The sequence below is a fragment of the Micropterus dolomieu genome, linkage group LG13, assembly GCF_021292245.1.
Source record: "Micropterus dolomieu isolate WLL.071019.BEF.003 ecotype Adirondacks linkage group LG13, ASM2129224v1, whole genome shotgun sequence".
In the NCBI taxonomy this organism is placed as follows: domain Eukaryota; kingdom Metazoa; phylum Chordata; class Actinopteri; order Centrarchiformes; family Centrarchidae; genus Micropterus; species Micropterus dolomieu.
Genome location: NC_060162.1, coordinates 3174627 through 3195850, shown reverse-complemented (window position 1 = coordinate 3195850; position 21224 = coordinate 3174627). Strand labels below are relative to the sequence as shown.

Here is a 21224-nt window from a genome sequence, read left to right as displayed (position 1 = left end):
TGGTTGTTTCATGTGTCTTTGTGGTCATTTTGGGTCTCTTTGTGGTAGATTCCCACCCCTCTGGCCTGCCCCTTGCTTATGTTAAAGAAGGTGTGACGGACCACCGAGATGCAACCAGTTAAACCCAGATCAGAGGACTAAGAATAGCTACAGATTCGGCACACACACATTCATAGCAACACTCATACATATTCCAATACACACACATGAATGCACACACACTCAGAGGCTGAGACAGACAGATGGGACTTATAAAATGTGTATAAGCCTTTTTTGTGCCATTTGTTTACTTGAGAAAGACCAAACACAGCTTGCCTTTCTGCAACAGTCGTGTCTTTCTTGCTCAGACGCCGATGTAACAGCAATCTGACAAACACCTACAGTCCACAATACACACAGGGACATGTTGTATAATGCTGATAGTGATTGATTTGTGCCATCTCACAGAAACAGCTGTGTGTTGTGCTCCAGCTGCAGGAGAGACATCATGTCACCCTCTGCTGGCTGATTTAAAAACCTCAATTAAAGAAGGCTCGACTTATGGACAGGAGGTGGGATCTACTTAAAGGGGCTGCCCTCTGCAATGAAATCATGTAACATGAATAGAAAATCTTAAGCACCTTGCAGCTCCCAATTCTCTGTATCTATATATATTATAAATCTATTGTTAAGATTTTACGTTATTATCAGTACCATATCATGCCTGTAACTTGCAGCAACTCAATGACCTTAACACAAGGCTAATAAGCAGTGTTTCGCTTCCCTGCTGCACCTGTGACCACACCCCACAGTAATGTCAGGGTGTACTGACACAGCCTAGCGTGCACATCTACATCACTGCTGCAAGGTGAGAACATCAACCACTGGAAGTCAGCAACAACTATTTTCAGCTGTTGTTAAGTTGCTCTTCCACTTAAAGTTTGAAAACCTCCCTCTAATACAATTAATACAGTAGCGACACTTAAATGCATGCAGACATTGGTTTAATGAAACACAACACAAGGCAGATGCTCATGCGTGTATTTATACATCAGGCCACAGAAAAGCAGTGACATGCTGGGTTTAAATATGTCTTACTGCACTTACCAGCCCTTCAGACGCAGACAAAACAACTTTAAATCCTTCCCAATACACACAGACACACCCCTGCAGGTGACTCACCTTGAGGTCTCTGTGTACCACCCCCATCTGATGGCAGTGGAGCACGGCCTCCAGGATCTGCTGGATGCAATGACTGCACGCAAACAGCAGGGGGAGCAGGTTAGTCTGAGCACATTCAACCCCCCAACTGTCACATCCATGCAGAGGCAGCAACATCTCAATAAGGGCCACACACACCCAATATCACAATCACTGCAGTCACACACAAACACCAACAGACACAAGTATCTCTTCCTGCACACTTACACCACATTTGCACACACACACACACACACACACACACACACAGGAAAAAGTGTGAAGAGTGAACCTGTCTGTGAACTACGAAGGGAGAAGGTGTGCAGTTTTCTATTTTCTGTTTCCAAGAAAGGGCCAAACATGAGTCAGGCAGTGTAGGAGTGAGCTGCAGCACCATGTGGGAGGCACTGTGTCTAACCTGCACATTCTCCTGTGTAATTTATTCAGCAGCAACAGCAGCAGCACTGCCTTTGACAAAACATTTTAGCAGCTTTCCAAGCGTCAGAAGTAGACACTGCTCTGTTGTAACTCCACTGAACTCTACTCTGTTTCACTTTCTCTCTCTTTCATGCTTACTCACTCACTTCTTCACTCTCTCTCTCTCTCTCTAGCTCTCCCAGAGTATGGTGCTCTGTCTGTTAGGACCCACAGGAAATCACAATGCTAGTTCAGACCGTCGAAAATAGTGCAGCAAGAGTCCCAAAAGCAAAACCTGAAGACAGGCAGACACGCAAAACTGACAGACAGCAGGCGCAAGCGTTTTTTAGTCACAGGCAAAAATTAAAATAATAACAATAAAACACAAGCATGTAAAGAGTGACCCTTGTGCAGAAGGTGCAGGGCAATGCTACACAATGAGACACACACCTTGAGGTCCCTGTGCACTATGTCATGTTGGTGGGTGTAAGACACACTGTCTAGAATCTGATGGATACAGTGACTGTGGAGACAAAACAACAGGGTGAGGGGCAGATAAAGGAGCGAACACAGGAAGGAAACGAAGCATCAAGACAGTAATACAGAGAAGTACAGGGAGAAGGGGAACATCTGACAGGAGGAGATGGTTTTTAGGGATGGATAAGTGAGAAAGATTATATAGTCAGTTCACCGAAATTACGAACAAAATATATTTACTGAGTTATGTCTTGATTGCTATGCAATGTCCGGTCAAGTTAGTAAGAATATGTAACATACGGTTACACTTTCAAGATAAAGCTAGTGGTTAATGTTGTGAAACATCGCAGTTTGGTTAGGTTTAGTTAAAGGTTAGGTTTGGGTTAAAATAAAACACCTCCACGCATCAACTTGTTGGGATACATAGGACCCATTTCCCCACATAGACTTTTAGAAAGGCAGCCATTTTTATTAGACTCAATCTTGGGATCATCACGTCCCAAGCCCCCTTCCGACTGTGTGCACTATAACCTTCAATTGCGGCTGTACTTTAGGGCACAGAGATGCTTTGAGCCAAATGCTAACATGCTCACAGTGACAATGCTAACATGCTGGTGTTAGCAGATGTATGATGTTTACCATGTTCACCATCTTAGTTTGGCATGTTAGCAGGCTGACGTCTTCTAATTAGTGCATAACACAAAGTACAGCTGAGGCTGATGGGAATGTCATTAGATTTTTAGTTCTTTTGTCATAAACCAAAGATATTATGATTCATCCCAAGGGAAACAAGATTGTTTGAACCTAATTTCATGGCAATCCATGCAAAAGTTGTTGTGACATTTCACTCAAAACCAAAAATGTCAACCTGCTGGTGGCGTTACAGAAAGAGCCAAGTGATCACTTAAGTCATTATGAAGTATCTTCTTGGGATCATAAATGTTTGTATAAAACATGGGACCAATTCAGCAAGTAGATATCAAGCATACAGTAGATCACAGAATATGTGACTATTTGACCTGCTGGGGGAACTAAAGGAAAAGTCAGGGCATCACCAAAGTCAGGAGAGTTGATCCTCTGGTGACCATAAATGTCTGTATAAGTTTTCAGGCTAATCCATCTCATAGAAGGCATAGATCAGGCTGAACCAAAGGAGTGGACCGACTGACTGACATTGCCATCCCTAGAGCCACACTACTAGCACGGCTAAAAACCCTACAGGAACATAGTTCCTCTGGATAATCTACAGACCTCAACTGACGACAGTTATCACTGGAACTGCTTTATAATGAATTAATAGTCTCTATTAAACAGTTCACAATGTGCTCAGTGGAGTATCCTGAATAATGAGGGCACTGTTTGTGGAAAGATACACTGCTGTTTGAATTTGTGTCATGACTCAATGCTGTGAGCTCCACAAACAAAAGACCTTTTTCCTTCATTGTATTGTGGTGGAAACAGACAACTGAGAGACGGATATCTCAAAACCTGGATGCATAACACCAAAACTCCCTGCATGGCTGGATACCGAGAGCAGTTAAGTGAGAAAATATGTTTTTTTGGTATTTGGGTGAACCTACGGGGATGGTGAAGGAAGGGAGGGATCGAGAGATTCAGTGTACAGATGGAGTACAGAGAGGAAACTGTCAGTGAGATACCGTTGGACAGTAATCAAGCCATGCTAATCACACACCCACACACAAACACACAGAGTGACACACACACACACATAATTTCTGCAAAGGAACAAGGGAGAATGAAGGCAGATGAGAGGGCAGGAAAGAAAATAACAGGGAAAGCAAAGCTAAAGAATACAGCAGAAAATTACGCAGATAATCAGAACGCTGAGATTTTTACCAGAGCTCTTACGTGCCTCCGTTGTGGTTGCATATGTGTCCTACATTTAAACAGGAGTTTGGTTGGAAGGACTGGTGGCACATATTTAGTGCTAGAGCAGCAAAACATGCCACATTAATCATCAATTTTGTTTCATTTCTAACCTAAAATCTGCTTTAATTCATTTAAATAATACCTAAGTAATTTTCAATTATTTTTTATTTTTTATTAATTTTTTATAGGTAAGGTTATTAAAAGTTTTACCCTGAAAATCACCTTCTTGTTGGTGGATATGGGGTAACTTGTGGTCACACCAGTATATGTATTTTCAAAACACATTATCAAAAATATAAACAAATAAAGTGCAAGCTGTGTCCCAATACTAAATACTAGTTCTGTCAGGTTACATCCACACAGGTAAAGTATATTTATGCATACTAGATTGATGGCAGCAGGCACTGAAAATACTGCAGCATATACTTAGTTTTGTTGTCCTTTAAAACAAACGTATTGTAATGTAGATTTTCAATTATCACATTTAGTCTCATGGTATATAAAAATATATTGTATCATCTGCATAAAAATGTATTTACGATTTGAAATATTTCTGTCGATAGTAAACAGAAGAGGAACCAGAATAGACCCCTGTGGAACACCTATTTGGACAGAAACTACTGCTTGAGTTCTACCAGAGAGAAAAAATTATTTAAGGGTTTAATAAACTGCTAAATTAGTCGTAAAAAGGATAGTTCCCTACTGCCTGTTTACAGCTGGTTAGCAAATTATTCACCAACTGTAAGAGCTGATGTTACTGCTATTAGTGCTTTTAGCAACCATTTCACATTTAATATATCATTTTAGATGAATACTGTGTGCCGTCAACACTGTTTCTGAAATGTTAGGGCATAAACTATCACTATCGGCTTAAGAGATGCACAACTTGAAATTACATACACTGAACAGATAATGCTACAAAACTGCATGTTAGAAAAGTACTAAAAATGGTCTTTTTTATAATAAGATAAAAATAAGATAATCTTGTAATCTTGAGAAGTAGCCTAACATGTTATATATATATACAGTATATATCTAAATGCCATAGTCTCATTAATTACTATTTGCTGGACATTTTCTTGTGATTTAAGTAGATAAAAGCACTGGACAAAACATCTATTCATGCTTTTTGCAATAAGTGAATCACAAAACAAAAATGTGCTTCCTCTTGGAGGCTGTTGGTTATCATTCAGAAGCTGATAAATAACCCATAACCCAAAGCATCCTGACTCAAAACAAACTGGCATGGGATGTGCACGGACCAGGACAGGAAGTCTCTGCAGCAGGCGATTAAAACTGCTCTGAAGATCATTGGTACCCATCTCCCGGGCATCAGTGATATCGGTGAGGTGAGGTGGGGTGCCTACGTAGAGCCCAAAGGATACTAAAGAACCCACCCAGCCACAGCCTGTTCACCCTGCTGCCTTCTGGGAAGAGATATAAGTATCTTCTGCCGCAATACCAGACTGCAGAGTAGCTTTTTCTCAACTCAAACTCAAATTCATCCTCAGCCATTGAATATAGGTTATTTCTGTTTTACCATTTTATGATCATTTTTATATTACTATATATTGTCTGCTATGTAGCAGATGGGAGTTACAAACTTAATTTGACTTACAACCTGTTGTAATGTAATAAATAAAAGTACCTTCTACTGTCTATGCTCTGACTGCTTTATGTTTACAGAATAAGCGCCAGCATGTATTATAAGCCCTGCATATGACAACAGGTGGGCTGTTATCAGAACCAGGATAAAGATGTTTAAGGAGGAAAAAATCCCTGCATCTCTTATTGTACCTCTTTCCCTCCTCTTTTTAATGTTTCACCTTCTTTTCTTCTCTCTCTCGCCCCCGCAAACCGCCTCTTCAGTCAAATTGATTTAAGTCAACCTCCTGAGGGGGTTACAGCTTGGGCGTGTGTGCATTTTGTGCATGTGTACATGCTTCCATCTGTCTGTAAATTCTGGAGGGGGGACAACTCCTCAACCTTGATCCACTTTGGTTCAGTTCACAGAAAAAGGCAGTAGTTATCCATCAGAACTTGAGCTTGTAACGCCAAAGAAAATCCAACAATGAGTCAAAATTCAGTCAGTGTGTGCTAATGAGGGGCGCTGAGACTCAGGGGTGCTGGAGGACTGCAGAGGCTGGAGGACTGACACATGGAGGGGGATGAAGAAGAGAAAGGGAGTCCAGAGATCAGAACCATTAGGTGTTTACCTGGCATCTGCTTCACTGTAGTACTCTCTAGCCACAATGTCCTCGAATAGCTCCCCCCCTGTCACCCTGAGAAATGTAAAGGATAAAACGCCAAATTATATACATTAATTCACCCAGGCAGCACACACACACACACACGCAGAGAAACAGGAGGGGGATGTCCTCATTAGGGGGAAACCCCGGCTGCAGGATTCACTCCGACTGGGTTGCCATGGAGACTGGCTCCAGTGCGGGGGAGTGTATCTGCATCCACAAGGATGGAGGTAGGGAGGAGGGGAGGACTGTTATGTAATGAGGGGAACTGCCATGCAAGTGAGGAAGGGATAAGGAGAGAAGAAGAAGAAGAAGAAGAGAAAAATAGAAGAGAATGCAGATATAAAGAAAGTAAGGGAGCCTAGAGGAGACAAATGCAGCGGGGAAGGAAGTGGTAGAAAATAAGGCTCCAGGGGAGAGGGAGGAGGAAAAGGAGGGAGTGCGACACACAGTATGACAAAGAAAGAGAAGAAGAGCCAGGGAGGAGGGAAGAAGGAAGGCAAGAGGAAGAGGGAGGAGGAGGAAACTCACAGGTCAAAGAGGAGATAGTGGAAGCCCTCCTCTGAGATACTGTCATGGAGACGAACTGCAGGAAAGGCAAAGAGAAAGAGACAAGAGGGAGAAACAGAAACAGATACAGGCATCAAAATAATCAGATCTTTTTCTTTTTATGAACAATCTAAGGTGCATGCTTTATTTATCTTCTTTTCATTTTCATCTAGCATCTGCTGTAATGCACATTAATATTACTAATTAAGTCTAAAAGGACAAGGCTGCTGATATTCTTCATGTTTCTTGTTACCAAATCAAGCCCTGTGAAAAGGCCGAAGCCACCAACAAGCTGATCCTAGTATAGTAAGTATTTTTTGTGCAGCCAAAGAAAAAAGGGTTTGCACATTTCACGCTGGGATCAGTTCCACTGACCAACAGCAAACCGTCCTGACAGTGCTGACCGGAGAGTTGGAGAGATCAAACCAACAAAGCTTTACTGCTTTTATTTAACCTTCGCTGTCTGTGTATAAACTGCTTCACAAAAGAGACAGTTACAGACAGGAGTTGATGGTAAATACGTCTTTTGAATAAACTGCATGAACGTATTGTCTTGTGTTAAGCGACCAAGCTAACAATCTTGCTAACTGACAGAAAGCAAGCTAGATGCCACAGAGAGCTTTCCCCCCTCTTTAATAACTCTTAATTTAGGGAAATTGTGTATAATCCTGAGAACCAAAAGCCAGGTGAACAAAACAGCCCAGAGTATGGAGAAAACAGATTGAAGAGCTATTGTGACTTGTGACCATGTGTGGCCAGCTGTTTTAGTAAATTACTGAGACGTTTTTAAAAATTAAACTATATATTTGTAAGTAATTGTTAAAGATTTATATCTTCAGGAACAAGCAGGTTGTGGGTTAAGTGCCACAGACAGTGTAGAGCAGCACATTCTCACTCAGGGTGTCAAATACCTGGTACCCCCTCGTTTCTGCGCACATGGCACCATTTAGCGCTATTGCTCAATGCTGAAAGTACTAATATAAATAACAGTAAAGTCAGAGTAAAGTCAGAGTAGTTGGGGTGGACGGTATGAAATCCTCCTCAAGCCCTGTACATATTTTACCCACCGCCTTGCTCAAAAATGTGATTGGGACTGTTGGGTCATGTTTGGTCTCTATCATCACTTTATCACTTTATTTCAAACATGCGATAACTCAACCTATTCTTAAAAAAAAAAAAAAATCTGGATCCATCCCTGTCCAAAAATTACAGGCCTATTTCCAAGCTACCATTCATCTCAAAAATACTAGAGAAAGTTGTTGCCAAACAGCTCACTGACACTCTCACTACCCACAATATACTTGACAAGTTCCAATCTGGTTTCTGTCAGAATTATTCCACAGAAACAGCACTTCTTAGGATCTCAAATGACATAGTGATGTCTTCTGATGCGGAGAAGTGCTCTGTTTTGGCGCTGCTCGATCTTACTGCAGCATTTGATAGGATCGACCACAGCATCCTGATTGATAGGCTTAGGAAGTGGGTGGGTATCTCTGGGAGTGCTTTGGACTGGTTTTCCTCCTACCTATCAGAGAGGAGCTTCTCTGTGTCACTGGGAACTCACATGTCCAAAACTGCTGCTCTATCCTGTGGTGTGCCACAGGGTTCAGTCTTGGGCCCGATTTTATTTATATTGTATATGCTCCCCTAAGGCAACATTATTAGTAATTTCAAGGGCATTTCTTATCACTGTTTCGCTGATGCTATCCAGCAGTCTCTTTTGGGTCAGATGAGTATGACAAACTGACCACACTATGCAACTGTCTCACTGCCATTAAAAGCTGGATGGCAAAAAACTTCTTAGAACTCAACACAGACAAGATTGAAGCCCTTATTCATAGTTTTCAGTCACATGACATGCGTGGTGACAGGGAGGGCTAAACAACAGTCCAAGATAGCGGCTCACACCGGACTCCCTTGTAGAGGCGTCACAAAAGCTGTTTTTTTTGGACACTCATATATGTTGTTTTGGGACACAACCTATTTTGTTGTTGAGTTATGAGGATGTGTTGCACATTTTAGAAGCTACAAAACTCCCATAAAAGTGGAAAACTGCTCCAAATCAGTTCTTTTAAATAAGGCCTTAAGACCTTTTATGTTTGCCACTGCCTTTTATAAAATTAAATGTGGGACTACTTATTAATTTCTTGCACTGCACTGTAGCTGCCGTGTACATTTTATTCTCCTGTTTTATCTGTTTACTTTTTTAAATCTTAACACCTTTAATGTTTCATGTTACACATCTTTATTTGCCTTGTTGTTGAAAGGTGTTTTATTTTCCTTGCTTTACATTATTCAGTTATTTGATTTTCTGTTGATTGACTGATGTTTAATACATACATTATGAAACCTATGACAAGCTTGGGCTAGGAACCACGGATCTAACCAAAGCCTAATATAAACATTTAAAGAGGCAACACTTAAAAGAGTCTCACCAATGTTGGAGTGCTTGAGCAATCTGCAGATCCTGGCTTCTCTCTCCAGTTTCTGATGGTCTACAAGACAAATGATGGTCAAACTGAGGCTTTACAACAACATCTCAGATTTGAACCAACACATGAAAGAAGAAGAAGAAGAAGAAGAAGACGCTAAGGTTATGTGTAAACGCAAACAGGTGGACATTGATAGAGGAAACAGCTGCTGTTTTTACAAATATGTCAATAAAATCAAAAGCATCATTATAAAAAAACTCATTTTAGTTTACAAATTCTGAAGAGGTAACTTTTCTCAAGGTGATTGAAAAGGAGTTATTGAAACACACACGACTTCCTTACATCTGTGGGAACAGCCCGAGGGCGACGTTTGTCCCAGATGCCCATTTAACTCCTCATTCCAGAGAGAGAAGAGGAGGAGGGGAGAGGAAATAAGAGGACAGGAAACAAAGGTAGTGGAAAAGAAACAAGGCGACAGGAGAGGAAACAAGGAGACAAACAATGAAGGAGAGGAGGGGAAGAGACAAGAGAAGAGGAGAAAGGATAAGGAGAGGAAACAAGGAGAGTTGAGGGGAAACAAGAGGAGATGAAACAAGGGCAGTAGAGGAAACAAGGAGACAAGAGAGGACATGAGAGGAGGAGAGAGTTGACAGGGAGAGAAGAGAAATTAGTGGTAGGGAGAGAAGAATGGAGAAGAGGAAACGTGTCTTGGAGGGAACAAGAGGAGTATCCAAAGAAGGAGAGGAGTGCAGGACATAAGAGGAGAGGAGAAAAGACAAGGAAAGGAAACAAAGAAAGTGGAAAGGAAACAAGGAGACAAGAGAGGACATGAGAGGAGGAGAGAGTAAACATGGAGAAGAGAGAAATGAGTGGTAAGGAGAGAAGAAATGACAAGAGCACGGGAGGTAAGAACAAAGTAAATAATATAGGAAAGGAGAGGGAAAAAAGAGGAAGAGAGGAAACATGCAGAGGAGGGAAGAGGAGAGGAAAGAAGAGGAGTGTACAAGAAACGACAGGAGGGGAGGAAACAAGATGAGAGGAGAAAAGATAGGGAGAGGAAACAAGAGGACAGGAAACAAAGGTAGTGGAAAGGAAACAAGGTGACAGGAGAGAAAACAAGGAGACAAACAATAGGAGAAGAAAGGAAATAAGAGGAGTGTACAAGGAGAGGAGAGGAGGGGAGGAGACAAGTGGAGATGAAACAAAAGGAGAGGAGAAGAGAAAGGGAAGAAATAGAAGAGGAGGGAAAAAAGGAGAAAATTAAGAGAAGAGGAGGAAAAGAAAAGGAGGAAAGAGGAGAGGAGATCTAGTTGATCTGATGAGAAATAAGCTGTTGTTGTCGTCTCTCTGCTCGTTATCTGACAGCTCTACAGAGAGTCGTCACATGATCTGATCTCTATGCTGTAATCATCGTTATTCTGAGATACTTTATCAGCATTATATCGGGAGAAAAAGAGTGAGACATCAAACACAGGACGCTGCCTCATCACAGCTCGGCCGACAGTGACATAATGTCTATAACGCTGCAAATAGCACTTTATAGGGACGCTGTTGGCGTCTTCTGTCACAGCCGTCACAACAATCTGTAGCAGAGTGTGAAAACTGAGTTTAGAGTCTGTCCGCGTGACATCTTGTGCAGGAAAAATGTAGATTTCTGTCGTCCGAGTCGATGCTCGGATCCTCTCTCTGACTGAAACCGTCATCTGCCTCTCTGGGATGAACAGACGTGGAGGCTTCACACATGCTGGAATCAAACACTCGCTGAAATATGCCAACTGAAAACACACATGCAGCCATGTTACAGGGTCTCCGTCCACGTCTGTCTTTCTCTCACCTCTGGCAGACAGCTTTTTGGTGTTGATGATTTTGGCGGCGTACTCTTGGCCCGTGCAGAGTTTGACACAGCGGCGCACCACCGAAAAGGCCCCCCTGGGGAACAAAGGCAGGAGACAGGAAGAGGAGACGGGTCAGCTGCCACATAAGCTTTGTCAGCATAAAAGGGCCATCTCAGCAATCAGACTGACCTCACAGTAGTCCTGGACTCCTCTCTGCTTTCAAACCATCCTGATCTGAATGCCTGATATACACAATTTCAGCTTGTAGGTGGAAGTAGACATAGTAAAATTGTAATGTTTTTAGACCTGGAACTTATTTTCACATATTTTGGTGTCGAAATGACTAATAGGTACAAAAAGAATTAAAAAATGATTCCACAAAAAGTGGAAGACTGTTTTACCAGGAGTCTGACCAACCTCACTCCCAAGTCGTCACATAACGATGCATGCAAGACCCCTTGGTCGCTAAACGCTTAAGGTAGGTATAGGATTTTTAACAGAAAAGCCCGATTAAGGAGGTGGTTGGGGTGGACAGTGAGCCAGAAACTGAACTTTCAGTCAGGAGACCGGTGTTCGTTCCCCGTGTGAAACAAAAAGTCACCCTTTATTGTTTTTTATTTAAGTTTAAAGGTTCAATGTGTAGGTTTGTAGTTGCATCTAGTCGTGAGGGTTGCGAACTGTAACCAACTGTTCAAGTCGCCACTCCCCCCCCCCCCCCCCCCCCCCCCCCCCCCCCCCCCCCTCGCTTTCCAAGCGCGCAGGAGAAGCTACGGTGGCCGACATGCTCTGTAAGCTTTGTTCTAAATAATACATGTGGTCCGCTATTTGTCCAAACTTCACTTCTCTTCTTACTTCTAATAAATCAGACAACTACCACTACTTCTTCTTCGTACATAATTATAGTAGTGACGAAACGCGCTTTGTAGAGCAGTTTATCCGTTTTGGGTTACTGTAGAAACATGGCGGAGCAACATGGTTATTCCATGTAAGAGGACCCGTGGTGTTAAAACATAATGGGTCATGATGTAAGGGTTTTATACACCACTGAAAACATAGTTATGTACATTATATTGCATTTCTTGTAATAGAACAGAAATATTACACACTGGACCTTAAAGTCACATAAGTAACGTTGTTATTTTAAGGCAAACAGTGATCCTTTTCTAACCCCAACCAAACTGTGACATTTCACAATGTTAACCATTTGTTTTATTTAGACGGACGTTGCATATTTATTATTGCTAAATCCATATGTGACGAGCTAGGAGCGAGAATGTATTGGTCTGACAGAATCATGGAAAGGATCCCTATGGGGGACTCCCACTGCCACCCTTTGATTTTAACAGGAAAGTGAAGTCTCACTCAAGGATAGTTCTCGCTCTGAAATCTAGAGAGAGGCGAGTTGTTGCAGGACAGCGACGATGGAAACAAGTGAGAGGAGTTAGTTGTCTACATAGAGGAGCAGCAAGCAAGACTTTATTTCCTAACATTACTCCAACACGACAAACTCCTCTCTCCACCTCTGAATCACCTTTGCACCGTCGTCTTTCTGCAACAACTCTCCTCTCACGAGATTTCAGAGCGAGACAAAGGGAGTCACCGACAGTCTGAGGCAAAAAGAAACACTTTTTGTGGACGTCATTGTGACGTCAATCGCCCTGAAGGAACATGTTGCAGCAACTGCAACTGAAGCCCGCACAGATTAAAATCTGTGAGAATGGGGCCCAGGTTTAAAAATACTTAAATTTTCCTTTAATAGCAACAACCACTTATTTATAGTTACATTCATGCAACAGCGCCCCCTGCAGCCACAGAATATGGTGCAGCACCTAATTCATTAATCATGAAACAGAAGCCAGTCTGAAGACGTCTTTTCTCCACGACTTGAACAATGTCAGCGATGAGAGCAGCGTTTGAAGGATAACTACTGTAAGTGTCTGTGTGCTGGAGTTTTTTGGGCCACATTCGCTCATCAAACCCAACAGACACAAACAGAAATAACCACCTCTGTCATTTCTCAGAGCTAATTTTATCTCACCTCAGTATTGTTACGCAATAAAACACTCACACTCCCGTCAGAGCCCCTGCCTCGCTCACAAGCACTCCAACACGCATACATCATGAGGAGATAGGGTGAGTAAGCATGACACTTGGACGAGTGGTAGAAAAGGCAGCAGGCAGCTGGACCCAAAACCTGGATTTTTTAAAACTCAAATTTAATCTTTTATAGTCTCCCTCTTCAATATTTAAGAGTAATAAACAAAACAGTCAGGAAGCCATATAGCCAATAAGCAAATATGCAATATATCTAGAAAACCTAGAATATTATAAGTGAGAGAATATCCTTGACCTTTATTAAGTCCACTTAATAGATTTATGACAACTTTGCAAACTCTTTCTGCTGATGAAGCCCATGACCAGTGGTTAAAAGCTAAAGAAAAAACACTGGAAAGTAGACTGAGTTCAGATGATTAGGTTAAATTTGAATATTAGCTCATATTAAAACAGTTTAATGGTCACTCTTTGAGTTTAAATATGTATTATAACGTAATATTTTAAGTCACTTGTAGCTTTTGTTGCTTGAAGTTATATGACATTTAAAAGGATTGGAATTTGAACAGATTAGTGCTGAAACGCTTAGTTGATTAATCAAATAACAAACTGAATATAAAGTTTTAGGTTTTAAATATACACGTCCAGCAGTTAGAGAGCAACATGATCATTTAATTGGAGTTGTGTTTGTGTCATTTGATGAATTTAAGTCTAATATTCACTCTCTTTTAACTCTGCTTTGGGTCTCTACGAACTGTAAAAACTCTCTGTTTCAGCAGCAACTGGAACTGGGGAACATTTTTTCAGTCCCTCCACGATTTTGCGACGTAGTGATTGCAACTATTAACACATATTCATCAACTCCCTGAGAATTTAGCGTGACGTGCAATTTCGACCAATCAACCCAGCTTTTCTGCAAATTTGACCCATCGTCGCAGTTTCCCGCAAATGTCAGCAAACTTACTTCCTTGTATACAAGACGCAGCAGACGTGTAATACCCACGTCTCATGTTTGCCTACAAAAATAACAGCAAAGGATCGGGATGAAAAGGACCCAGATCTTCTTTACCAAATACTTTGCCGCCGCAAAACACACACGGAGAACGTAAGATGAGACAAATCACTGTGACACAGGCTGCTGCATCTTCATCAATTTCAAGTGCTGACAAAAACAAGGAAATTTGGTTTAAAAACGCAGGGTTTGGGGTTAGACCTGCGAAATCCTGGAGGGACTATTAAATGCATCATATCTATCTTTGCAGTTTTCACTTATTCCCACAATTTCATTGCAAAAAAAACATCCAAGAACATCACAATTTTTTAGAAATCTGCAGCAAAATCGGGCATTTTAGGCTAAAACAATCACAAAAAAGGCCCAAGAAATCCTGGAGAGACTGATCTTTGCTCAATAAAGTACAGTAAAACTTCAATTAGACGCCTGTCCCTTTTACTGGCCTGGTGTAGCTGCACATTTTGACAAATAAACGCAGGTCTCAATTAGAAGCCTGGTCTGTTTTTTATAGAAGTTCTCTGGATGTATAAAACCTCTTAAAGCCCGCTGGGTCACCTGCTTGAGCTAAGCTGCTTATACGATGCATACCGATATAAATGTTTAATGTCGTACGATCAGTTATGGTGCTTTCAGACCTTCAGCGAAGTGAACGTTCGGGGCAGTGAGTTTACACACAAAGTCATATAAATTTTTACTTTAGTTTTATAAAAACAGGACAAAACTGGACATTGCTGGGAGAAAAGAAAGCGAGGAGGTTGAACTACCTGGTGAGTTCAGAAAACATGTGTCTGTAACTTTATTCCAGCTATCGTTGTACTTTACTGTGAGCAAGTTAGCATAGAATAGCCCTGATCGATCCGAACTCCATTCAGAAAACAAACATTTTAGAAGTTGTTGTCCTGCTGTCTCGCTGAAAGACCTGACAAAGCCTGAATTCATATGTTTAACAAATCTGCATCATGTTGTAGTTATTTCGGCATCAGTTTAATTCGTTTATTGCTATTTAATCACAGCAAAATGTTTACTTTGGGTTCATACAGCTGTAGTAAAGGCGAGTTGTGTTTATTTATCACCTTCTCGCGTTGTGTGTGGACACTTGCAGCGAATGTACTCACGCGAGGAAAGTGTCACGAGGCGAAAATTTGCGGTTGGTCTGAATGCGGCATTAGATTCTCCACATTTCTGTCGTTCAAAGTGGCCTAGATGTGCTGTCTCTCAGAGCTAGATCAAATGAATAATTTATAATTGATATATTATCCAATATAAGTAACATTCATACTACTATATGAATTTGATAGCAGCCTATTTCCCATCTTTGCTGAGAAAGAAGTGTGAAAGGAATTAAAGGCAGGGTGAGTTCAGTGATTGAAGCAAATAAAAGCCCAGGCTATTAATTGAAGTTTTATTGTACTTAAAACAGCTGAAATAATGTTTCTGCCAACCAAATTTATTAATAAACTAACTTTAATTGAAGCCAAATTGTAGAAATTAGGTGGACATATCCTCCTGTCTTTACATCTACATCACATGCACACACAATAATAAAAACACAAGAACACACCAAAAAGTGACAACACCAGCAAAACAGCAATAAAGCTCGGTTATCAGTGAGGGCAGCTGCTGCCACTCCAGCATCTCTATTGTCTTTCACTTATCACAGCCCACACACAAGCCTGGAGATCCCAGCCAGCACAAAATAAAAAAATAAAAACTCAAAGCAGTCTGTAAAATGAAATATCACCATGATAGAATCCATCCACAGCACTGCTGCACTTCCCCAGTGCTGTGGAATAAATGTTCCTGTGAGGCAAACATTGCAGAGATCCTCTCTCTACCCACGCACAACCTGACAGAGACATTGAGTCCACTTTGCATCTACCCACTGTGGCACCCATAGCCTCTTCAGTCGCTCTCAATGTGTCTGCATGCTGTTAGGGGCCACACATCCCCAATCTCTCTATTTCTTTTTTTTAAACCACAAGACACACCTCATTAAATCAGCAGTAGATCAAGGGCAGCAGCAGCAGCAGCTTTCCCTGACTTCTCTGCTAAGCTGTGCGCCACTGTGATTAAAGCCAGCTGATGATGAGGGAGCTTAATTCCGACACATCAGCTTTTCCCTGATATTAGGCATATTTGTCCCTAATTAGCCTTCAGGCAGAGAGGACGGGAGGGGGTATACCCTGAAGTGCTCCCGGGCTCATGCAGCCCCATCCCCATGCAAAATCTAACTATCTGATGCCTCCTGCATTTAAATAAGTGTAAAACAAAACAAATAAGCCATGCACTGACACAATATTTAGGTTTGAGAGAAGCCAAGTTCAGATCCAGGAGAGCTCCAGACCAGCGTGCGTTTTGTTTTGAAGGGATGGAGCTGCATCCATCACCGCAGACCTCCATCCCCGGTGCTCTGTGCGGTGAGGAGGACACAGGGTCAGGCTGCATGCAGGAGACTCAAAGAAGCGTAATGTAGCTGCGGCTTACTTGCCAAGCTCCTCGTACAGCTGGTATTCATCTGTAAAACGTGTACAAGTAGTCGTTGCCATGTTGTTTCCCTCCCTCGGACGGGTGCTGGTGCCGAGTCCGAAATGCCTGGTTGGGTCGCTGCGGCGTGAGGACCTTCGGCTCAGTCTCCGCCCACCTCAGACCTCCGGACGGCTGAGTGGTTCAGCTGCAGCCCGGCACACACACACACACGCACACGCACACGCACGGTCCCGGCTCGGATGGAAATGGGGCTCTCCGCTCTGCAAGGCGAAGAGGACGGACTCTTTAAATACCACGCAAAATGCTAATGTGAGCTCACCACATGACGTGTTCCTCCACTTAAAAAAAAGGAAAAGAAATAAAGACAAAGTGAACTCAGGAGCTGATTGAAGAGTGCGGGGGAGCGGAGCTTTTGATTACACATGAATCATATAATGGAGAGAAACCGATAATGAAATTACTGCACTTGTAAAGTCTGACTCTATTTATAGGTTTTCATGAGGAAAACCTCAGTGAACCAACTGCAAAGAAACTTTATTGCATCTCTTCTCAGCGCATTTTAGTAACTGCATGTGCATGTTTGGCTACTTTTGCATATTTATGTCCATTTTTAACAAACAAAACAAACTTAAAAGTTTAATTTAGGCATGGCCGGATTAACCTGTCAGGGGCCCCAGGGCAAAAATCGTCTGTTGGGCACCCCACCACCACCACCACCATCCTCTCCTGCCCTCTGTGCTCAGCCTGTTCCCACAGCGTCAAAAAGGCCTAGCTAAGCTTTGTCACGTCCTTCAGTGTCTCGTACCAATGCACATGGCATCCTTTGTCACAATTTGACGCAACAGGGAAAGTCCTTAGCGTCATAGTTCAACGCTAAAAGTTAGCCTATTATAAAAAAACAGGAAAGTCCAAGTGCACAGTGACGGCTGGCCAATAGAGGGCGATAGAGCGTCGCCCTCCCTGGTGGTGGAAAATGTTTTGATTTTTCTTTTTAAAGTAAACATTTTTGAAATAAACAGTAGGTCTAATTACTTGTTTTAAGCATATGTGTGTTTACAATGTACAATAACGTGTAATATAGAAAATATAGGCTAAATAATTAAGTTTGGGGGGGAAATTAGCTTCCACTTTCACTGATCTCTTCTGGGGCGCTTGAAAGAGCAGCGCAGCCAAAAGCAGACACAAGAGATGCCCATGGCAACATAAATTAAACCAATCAGCGTCCTCGAATCCGATGCCTGAAGGGTAGAGGAAAAGTGACGTTGTAGACAATGATGAAGGCGGAACTCAAGACACAGGCTTTCAGCCTTGGCTAGCTGGATGCAATCATGTAAATGCCGTATTTTGCATCCCACGCTTGCTTTTTAAAACGGCGGGGAGGGATACACTGTTACAGGAGTAAACAACACGAAACATTTATCTGAGAAGATTAAGAAACATGAGTGTACAAGGATACATATGGATAATACGGTGAAGCTAGCCATGATAGGCAGAGTTAACATCGCTACACAGCTGGACGAAGGCCACAGGATTGGGATGAGGAGACACAACGAGGAGGTGGAAGAGAGCAGGCCCGTTTTATCAAAGATACTTGACTGTGTTAAATTCTGCGCGGCCACAATGACACGCAATCCTTTGACATCCCTGGCGTTTTCAGTAGATCTTGTTACCTCGCTGGACAGTGTGATTGAGGAGCACCTTAAGACAGCTACTGTTTTCAAAGGCACCTCAAAGACTGCAAAACGAACTTTCGGGCTGCATGCGGTCAGTTCTCAAAGATTACATTCTGGAGGAAGTAAAAAATACAAAATATCTTGCTATTCAGGCAGATGAGACAACTGACATTTCCACCCACTGCCAGTTGGTGCTTGTGATATGGTCACGTTACATCAACAAGGAGAGCAACAGCGGTTGGCTACAGAGGTAAGCTGTATAGTTTATGGTGTTAAGATGTGGTTATTTCCAGCGGTGGTACAGACTACCAGTTTTGCAAGAAGTATTCAGATATTTTACTTGGCTAAAAGTAGCAGTATTACAGTGTAAAAATACTCTGTTACATGTAAAAGTCCTGCATTCAAAAAAATCTGAAGTATTAGCACCAAAAATATTTAAAGCATCAAAAGCAAAGTAGGGTGGATTCAGATAAGGTTGGAGTGTCATAGCCCTTTAAAATGTTGCAGCCAAAAACAAAAACCCAACTCTTGTTGACTTGTAACTAAAGTTTTCTTTGCATTGAACAACACATACTCCCTGATGATGTGAACGCACCAAGCATCACAACAGTGAGGGCCGTGCTACCAACATCAACTGAGCTGCCCATTGTAGACTGGGCGTCACATCTCAGGAGGATACTGGAGCTCCTCCTTCCACTCGAAACCTCAAACCATCAGGAGGAGGATGAACAACCTCCGGGCTCTTCTGTGGAGGTCGGCACAAGACCAGTCACCTTCAGTGACCTAATACCCGGTCCAAAACGGGAAAGGAGCCTCCGAACAAGGGTCAAGCCTCCCATCTACCCTTTAACAAGCATAGACCACATCAATTACATTTCATTATCAAACAGAACAAAAACTAACATAAAGGAAAAGAGCAGAAAGGGAAAAGATACCAAAGCAAGATCAGCAAACCCCCCTGCACAGCCTGCCAGAGAGAGTACGGTGATGTGAATAACCCAAAGGCCACAGAGGATGTGTTGTCAGTGCATCTCATGTAACCAAGAGAGCTGTCGAGAGGATGCAGGCATCTGTGAGGAAGATGGTTACATGTGCAAATAACAGGCGTTTGAAAGGAACGCAGGACAATACCCAACTAGATGAAATGTTAAAGGATCATTTTAGTATTTTTAAACCTGCGAGTTGTTGCAGGAAGACGCCGGTGGAAGCGTGAGTCAGAGTTGCAGAGAGGAGTTTGTTGTGTTGGAGTAACGTTGGGAGCTCCTCTACGCACTCAACAAACTCCTCTCCTTCATTTCGACCGTTGTCTTCCTGCAACAACGCACCTCTCATGAGATTTGTCCTTGAGCGGGACTTCAGTTTCCTGTTAAAAACAAAGGGCATCACCGGGAGTCTCTTGAAGGGATCCTTGATGTTGTCAGACACCTGGAAGAACAGTCTGTTGCTGGTAAAAGGAAGCACTTTTTTTTTTTTTTTTTTACTTATAGGCCTACAACAATGGAGTATTTTGTACATTGTATTCTGTATGACTGTGTGTGTGACAATAAACTTGATTTGATTTTCAGAGTGTGGTGTTACTTTTATTAAAGTAAAGGATCTGAATACTTCTTCCACCGTGCTTTATATATTATCTAACCTTCACTGGGCATTTCTAAATGTCACCTCTGGCCTCCGGCTGAGGAGATATAAGGTTTCAGACAGAGCCTTACTCCACTCTGTCTTTCCATCTTCCTGTCTCCTATCATCAGTACATTATCACATTATCGTTCTTTCCATTTGGAGAGCGGAACGATGGATTGATGAATTTAATGATGACTGTACAACAGAAGCTATTGTAGCACTTTGTACAAACGGATGCAGAAGACGTTAAGTGGAGTCGAGACAGCGCAGCAGCTTTGTTTCAGCTTGAACTGAGTGAACACACATTTCCCCCTTTTTGTCTGGCAAAGACTAATGTTCTTAGTTTCCAAAGTAACAAGGGACTAATTTATGCATCAACAAAGTGACTCATCAGGGTCCATGAAAGGAAAAGAAAGATTAATTCTTACACAAAGGAGATTAAAGTACTGCAGTCTGAAGATGAGGTAAGTTATTCAAAATGGATAGAATACCTTGGGTGTGTCACCTGACTTTAGATCTGTGGCCACTTTTTAATAAACATACTCAAGTCTGGGAGGCGTTATTAATGGTTAATCAATTATTTTTAGTGGTTTATATGGTGGCCCTCAAGTGCAAACCACAACAGCAATTCGCCACAACACCACAGCAAATCGCACAACACAATCGCACAACACAGTCGCACAACACAGCATTGGTGAGACTGGAACAGAAAAGGTAGGTACTGCAGTAGATCAGTTACCAGACACAGATGCTTTACAAAATGACAGACAGAGAATTGCTGTGGTGTTGTGACGATTTGCAGTCGTGTTGTGACGATTTGCTGTCGTGTTGTGACGATTTGCAGTCGTGTTGTGACGATTTGCAGTCGTGTTGTGACGATTTGCTGTGGTGTTGTGACGATTTGCAGTGGTGTTGTGACGATTTGCAGTCGTGTTGTGACGATTTGCAGTCGTGTTGTGACGATTTGCAGTCGTGTTGTGACGATTTGCTGTGGTGTTGTGACGATTTGCAGTCGTGTTGTGACGATTTGTGACGATATGCATTCGTGTTGTGACGATTTGCTGTGGTGTTGTGACGATTTGCAGTCGTGTTGTGACGATTTGCAGTCGTGTTGTGACGATATGCATTCGTGTTGTGACGATTTGCAGTCGTGTTGTGACGATTTGCTGTGGTGTTGTGACGATTTGCAGTCGTGTTGTGACGATTTGCAGTCGTGTTGTGACGATTTGCAGTCGTGTTGTGACGATTTGCAGTCGTGTTGTGACGATTTGCAGTCGTGTTGTGACGATTTGCAGTCGTGTTGTGACGATATGCATTCGTGTTGTGACGATTTGCAGTCGTGTTGTGACGAT

General features: G+C 42.2%; 1 protein-coding gene across 5 annotated transcripts in view; it reads right to left on the bottom strand.

Moving 5' to 3' along the window:
* The window catches only part of LOC123981407 (calcium/calmodulin-dependent protein kinase type II subunit beta), a 61652-nt gene that overhangs the window by 37758 nt on the left and 2670 nt on the right, over positions 1–21224 (bottom strand). For 3 of the 5 annotated variants that reach the window (XM_046066211.1, XM_046066207.1, XM_046066209.1), the window contains exons 1-6: positions 16577–16800; positions 11028–11122; positions 9197–9256; positions 6744–6798; positions 6180–6245; positions 1162–1234 (exon numbers count right to left, since the gene is read on the bottom strand). In XM_046066211.1, the coding sequence (XP_045922167.1) occupies positions 1162–1234; positions 6180–6245; positions 6744–6798; positions 9197–9256; positions 11028–11122; positions 16577–16638 (411 nt within the window). In that variant the 5' untranslated portion in view covers positions 16639–16800. Of the gene's footprint in view, positions 1–1161; positions 1235–6179; positions 6246–6743; positions 6799–9196; positions 9257–11027; positions 11123–16576; positions 16801–21224 lie in introns of those variants that run through there. The other 2 variants (XM_046066208.1, XM_046066210.1) reach the window with 2 other exon arrangements.